Source organism: Girardinichthys multiradiatus, chromosome 5 (assembly GCF_021462225.1).
Source record: "Girardinichthys multiradiatus isolate DD_20200921_A chromosome 5, DD_fGirMul_XY1, whole genome shotgun sequence".
Taxonomy (NCBI): Eukaryota; Metazoa; Chordata; class Actinopteri; order Cyprinodontiformes; family Goodeidae; genus Girardinichthys; species Girardinichthys multiradiatus.
In genome coordinates, this window is record NC_061798.1 from 51,389,548 (window position 1) to 51,396,091 (window position 6,544).

A 6,544-nucleotide genomic window follows, 5' to 3' on the forward strand; every position below is an offset into this window, starting at 1 on the left:
AGCAGAATTAAAGAATAACGAAGACTAATGGACTATGTACAATATAAACAAGTTGATTAAAGATGATTGATAATTATGACCAAAAGAGTGATGCAACATTACCATGCAATGTTTATGTTTGAGAACCAAGGATTATCTTGAAGAATCTGGAAATGAAGTTAAGTTAGTTTTGGAACCAACTTAGAAAATAATCAGCAAACGTTTAGACAACCATTCACAATGTAAGTTCAGATAATATATTATTTTAATAAAATAATGTTTAAAGAATGATCTGCTGAATAAAACCAACCTTCTGGATGACTAATTCTCAAAGGTGTCTCATTAGCTGCCTTTATTTATTAAAATAATATTTAAAGAAATATTAAGGGAATATTTTGGAAAAAGCCAAATCTTTCTGGAGAAATGGAGCTTAATGGTGTTTACTTAGTTATCAAATTTAGTAAAATGATGTTAGGGACGATTATTCACTAGCTTGAAAACTAACAACTTTTCTGTTAAATACTCTTTAGCAGCAGCACGTGTTCTTATCGGTTAGCATTTGAGCTAACAGAAGCTAATATCTTAGCACCAGAATCAACCTTTAAAGTACCAGGGTTAATAAAAGGGTTAAAATGCATAAGCGCGGATGACGCGTTATGATCAATCTTCTGTTTAAAATCACCCTTTAAATAAAGTCTGTCTTAACTTTAAAAACACACAAAGAACACAACCTGAACACGTGTGCTGCAGATAGCCTGCTAGCACAAAGATAGCTGAGTTCAACACAAACAAAACTTCATAAAATGAAAAACGTTTAGATCATTTCATTCTAAATCTGTCTCTGCCCAAAACACTTAACCTCATGAACCGTGCTGAGGAAACATTGTCCAAGGACGAAGTTTGAAGAAGGTATCCACAGTCAACAAGCATTAGCTCGGTAGCTTCGCGGGGTTGAAGGTGCGTTCGCTCTGAACAAAATGGTTAGCTCCGGAACTGTAGCTGGGCGGCTCGTCCTGTCCGCTGCGGTCTCTGCTGTCTTCTTCCAGGCTGGGAGACCACGTCTTTGCAGGGGGTTTCTCTCGAACACAGTTTGCGTCTGCGGGGCCTCGGAGAGACAGTCCAGCAATGCTTGTACCTTAATTTCCCCGTTCATGAATGAAAATACCGGATGCACAGACAGTATTTCATTCGTACTTATCTTTGCATATGATCGATGATCTTATGACACTCTTGGATCCAGTTGAAGAGTTTATGTCTGTTTGCCAGCAAAGAGACATCAGCGCGCTGGGCCTCCCCTGACCGGTCCCACAAGAAGTGGTGTGGATAGAGGGCGGATGTAGCAACAGCTGTGCTTTTATTTGGGTAGTGGCGTCACAGGAAGTCCGCAGTTATCCCGTTTCCTGGCTGTGCCGGAAGAAGGTTAATACACTTTATTTTGAAAGTTCCAGAAATGTCCGTACCGGAGTTTAATGTTGAAATCCATGGCTGTGTGTCCCAACAAATATTAAAGAAAATAACATGAACCTCATCAGATCAGAGGAGTCTGGACCTTCATGTTGTTCCCGGATCATTTTAAAGGAGGTTCTAGGTCCTGGAATTGTTTAACATAAATTGTAATTTGTGGAGCTGTACTTAAATTTGATGTAAATCATCTTCATGTCATGAATGTGTTTAAATCTTCCCAACATCTGAGAACTAATGATGGTGTTGAAATTATGGCTCTGATTAGACACCTTGTTATCATCTGTCTGAAAGCAGCCTCAGGTGATCTTTGTGTCTCAGAAGCAGCAGACTCATCCAGGCCTGGATCTGTGGTCAGCCGCAGTCTGAGCCAGCGTCTCATGCAGTTTAAAGATGCTTTAAAGGTACAGAGCTTAGTGAGGCGTGGTGGAGAAACAGGAAGTGACTAAAACAAAACAGAAATCCTGATCTGGTTTAACCTGCTTTAGATTCAACATCTCAACAACAAACACCTCTGAATTCAGGCACAAATATCTCATAACTTGATAAAAATGTGATGCTGGACTCTGATTATTTCTGCTTATATTTAATAAAACCCAGAAACTTGGTTGTTGGAGGTCGTTTGTCTCCGATACGGGTCAGCTCCTGACACCTAACCACCCCCAGCTCACCTGACAGACAGGATGGGAAAATCACAGAAAGAGTGTTTCCGCATTTTCTGATGGACAGGAAGCGGTTCTGCAGGGGAACCGATCCACCCAGCAGCTGCTGGGATCCCAGAACCTGGCAGGAATACGGCCAGGTTAACGTTTTAACAGTATCGGCAATGTTAGAGCAGAATGATCATCTGCTCTTCAACCTTCATCTAACTTTGTTAAAACATCGTTTAAATGGTTCTAAACAGTCTGTTTCACCGTTAGAACCGAGAACACCAAAGGAAGCGACTCCAGCTAAAAGAGTTCTGGAGGAATTGAATGTTTAGAAATTAGGTGCCGAACAAAAATAGTTGGTTGACATCCCAGAGTCAGAGGTTCCTCATGTGTCATTAAATAAAAGCGGTTTATTGTCCTGGTTTGAAAGGTGATGACTGCAGCTGTGGAGCAGGAGGAGCTGGTTCCTGCAGGGAGGAGACCATGAGAAACATGGACCTTAAGGAGGTAGGTTCCTCCTTTCATCCACAGCTGACCTGCATGTAGAACTAGAAAGCAGGAACTACAGGGTAGGAGATGCTGTCTGAAGAGCTGGGTCTACAAGAGTTTCCAGACAGGGAGGTCCTGGTTCTGGTAGCGATCAGCAGGTCATTCCTCCATTGTGGAGCAGCACATGAAGAGCCGGGGTTGTCTACAGCGTGGTATAGGAACAGCCTTGGGAGAACATTCATGGAAAATGGAGCCGATCCATGAAGCTCTTTGTAAGATAAGATCAAGGATCTGGGTTTGGTGCGGGTGGCTCAGGGAATCCAGTGGACCTCAGAGAACAGAGGGGTGATGGTTGCTCCTAGAGAAGACCAGATGTGATGCGGCGTGGATCCCGGGGAATTAGCTGTGTTGATGCAAACGCCATCCTCCTCGACCAGAATGTGAATCTATTATTTTTAGGATCATTTCAAACTATTTTGAAGCTCTGTGTCCATTTTTACGCTGCTGACATTTCTTGAATAAACTACCATTTCTATCTGATTTCTACTAATAACTGTTTTTCAGTCCATGGTGATGAAATCCCTTCTAGATCTTCTACTGTAAATCTAATCTGTATCTATGCTTATTAAATATTATCTTTTATGAGATTGTAACAACTTTGCAGATTAAATAAACCAGAATGAACGTTAGATAAAACCTACCAAAACATTTAAATTGACAATCTGCAAAAACTGATATTTAAGGCTTAAAAAAATACTGAAACTTTATTAATTTCTGTTATGTGTGGCAAGGACCATAGTTAATACTGGCATTCATAGAAAACATGGAAAAATATGTTGATGCAAAATATATCTGTGCTAAAGTTAAAAAGCGTTTTGTTAATGGCAAAGGGGCACGGCTGCGACCCCTGAGGGTGAAGTGACCTTTGAACCGCTGTGCTCACCTGACAAAGGTCCGAGCCCGAAGTGATGGTGAATAAATACAGAAATGTTGCAGTTTCTTTTAAAACGTTCTGGGATCAGTCCAGTTCATACAAGCATAATCTGCATTTTGAAGCAGAAATTTCCAGTTAAGGAGGACCACCAGGTTCTGCCCATGTCTCTTTAGGAAGCTTCAGCTTCGCATAAACTGTTTGATTGGAGCGGTCAGAACATTCTGGTGACGCAGCAAAGGCCCCATCCTAAGAAATTAAAACAAACACATTGAGATCATAAAATACCAAACCCAGAAAAACCCAAATCTTCTCAGAAACTTCCTGTTGGTTCTGTACTCCATGGAAACACCTTAAATATGACCAGATAACCTTTCACCTGAAGTAGGTTCTTCATGAGACTGAAACCTACTGAGGCACTTGTCAGGCTCGGGTACGCAGAACAGAAACAGAACCAACAGTTCTAAGTAGAATTCAGTAGGTTCTTTAAGTTGAAGTTCAGATGCATCTTACAACTGGTAGGACCTCACCAGGTCCGGTAGGAACCAAACCGCCAAGGGGACATTTATACAGACTGTAAACGTTTATCAATAGATTTAAAATGACACCAGAACCACTACAAATACTGGTTCTGGTGCCAGTTTCTCTTCAGTTTTGTTCAAGTTTAATACTAACTTTGTCTCTTTCACGGTTTTTGAATGATTTTGTGTATTATTTATTCTGATTTTTTATAAATAAATCTTCCGTCTTTGTTCAAACTTTTCTCCCAGGATCTGCAGCAGCTAACTGAACCTTTCATCCGTCTGAGTCCAACAACAGCGAGTTCAGACTTCTCAGAGGATAAAGATTATAATTATGCTTCCAGCTGATCTCTAACTGGTTTAAAGGCTTCAACTTAATCACCTTAATGTGTTGTTGACCCAAAACAAGGTTTCCACATCCAGACATCCAGACAGAGCAACAGAAATGATCCGATAGGAGGGAGGATGGTTAAACACTGCTTTCAGCAGGTCTACGTACCGGATGTGCAGCATTAATTATCTGGACCTCCATATAATGGCCATCTGTTACTGAATCTACAAAGAAAAAAAAATCACAAGCAGGCTTTTAGCAGCGATGCACGGAGCAAGAATCAAATATTTACAGGTCCTTCTCAAAATATTAGCATATTGTGATAAAGTTCATTATTTTCCATAATGTAATGATGAAAATTTAACATTCATATATTTTAGATTCATTGCACACCAACTGAAATATTTCAGGTCTTTTATTGTCTCAATACGGATGATTTTGGCATACAGCTCATGAAAACCCAACATTCCTATCTCACAAAATTAGCATATCATTAAAAGGGTCTCTAAACGAGCTATGAACCTAATCATCTGAATCAACGAGTTAACTCTAAACACCTGCAAAAGATTCCTGAGGCCTTTAAAACTCCCAGCCTGGTTCATCACTCAAAACCCCAATCATGGGTAAGACTGCCGACCTGACTGCTGTCCAGAAGGCCACTATTGACACCCTCAAGCAAGAGGGTAAGACACAGAAAGACATTTCTGAACGAATAGGCTGTTCCCAGAGTGCTGTATCAAGGCACCTCAGTGGGAAGTCTGTGGGAAGGAAAAAGTGTGGCAGAAAACGCTGCACAACGAGAAGAGGTGACCGGACCCTGAGGAAGATTGTGGAGAAGGGCCGATTCCAGACCTTGGGGGACCTGCGGAAGCAGTGGACTGAGTCTGGAGTAGAAACATCCAGAGCCACCGTGCACAGGCGTGTGCAGGAAATGGGCTACAGGTGCCGCATTCCCCAGGTCAAGCCACTTTTGAACCAGAAACAGCAGCAGAAGCGCCTGACCTGGGCTACAGAGAAGCAGCACTGGACTGTTGCTCAGTGGTCCAAAGTACTTTTTTTGGATGAAAGCAAATTCTGCATGTCATTCGGAAATCAAGGTGCCAGAGTCTGGAGGAAGACTGGGGAGAAGGAAATGCCAAAATGCCAAAAGTCCAGTGTCAAGTACCCACAGTCAGTGATGGTCTGGGGTGCCGTGTCAGCTGCTGGTGTTGGTCCACTGTGTTTTATCAAGGGCAGGGTCAATGCAGCTAGCTATCAGGAGATTTTGGAGCACTTCATGCTTCCATCTGCTGAAAAGCTTTATGGAGATGAAGATTTCATTTTTCAGCCTGACCTGGCACCTGCTCACAGTGCCAAAACCACTGGTAAATGGTTTACTGACCATGGTATCACTGTGCTCAATTGGCCTGCCAACTCTCCTGACCTGAACCCCATAGAGAATCTGTGGGATATTGTGAAGAGAACGTTGAGAGACTCAAGACCCAACACTCTGGATGAGCTAAAGGCCGCTATCGAAGCATCCTGGGCCTCCATAAGACCTCAGCAGTGCCACAGGCTGATTGCCTCCATGCCACGCCGCATTGAAGCAGTCATTTCTGCAAAAGGATTCCCGACCAAGTATTGCATAACTGTACATGATTATTTGAAGGTTGACGTTTTTTGTATTAAAAACACTTTTCTTTTATTGGTCGGATGAAATATGCTAATTTTGTGAGATAGGAATTTTGGGTTTTCATGAGCTGTATGCCAAAATCATCCGTATTAAGACAATAAAAGACCTGAAATATTTCAGTTAGTGTGCAATGAATCTAAAATATATGAATGTTAAATTTTCATCATTACATTATGGAAAATAATGAACTTTATCACAATATGCTAATATTTTGAGAAGGACCTGTATACTTAAAGAATGAAGGAAGCTTCTCCATATGTGATGGGAACAAATGGGCCACTTTAACAGCTTCTATGATCCAGTTTCTAAATATTATTCTGGGTTTAAAACTGATCAGAGAACGAGACAAAAAAAAGATGATTTCATCAAACTTGTGATTAAAGTCAGAAATTAATGAAAGCATCTTAAGTTTAACATCCATCCATCATCCATCCATCCATCATCCATCCATCATCCATCCATCCATCATCCATCCATCCATCCATCCATCATCCATCCATCCATCATCCA

At 41.4% G+C, this 6,544-nt stretch overlaps 1 protein-coding gene across 1 annotated transcript in view; it reads right to left on the bottom strand.

Moving 5' to 3' along the window:
• Positions 1-3,324: 3,324 nt before the first annotated feature.
• The window catches only part of LOC124867734, an 18,272-nt gene continuing 15,052 nt past the window's right edge, over positions 3,325-6,544 (bottom strand). Inside the window, exons 6-7 of the mRNA XM_047364314.1 lie at positions 4,531-4,586; positions 3,325-3,759 (exon numbers count right to left, since the gene is read on the bottom strand). Of these exons, the coding sequence (XP_047220270.1) occupies positions 3,649-3,759; positions 4,531-4,586 (167 nt within the window). The 3' untranslated portion in view covers positions 3,325-3,648. The remainder of the gene's footprint in view (positions 3,760-4,530; positions 4,587-6,544) is intronic.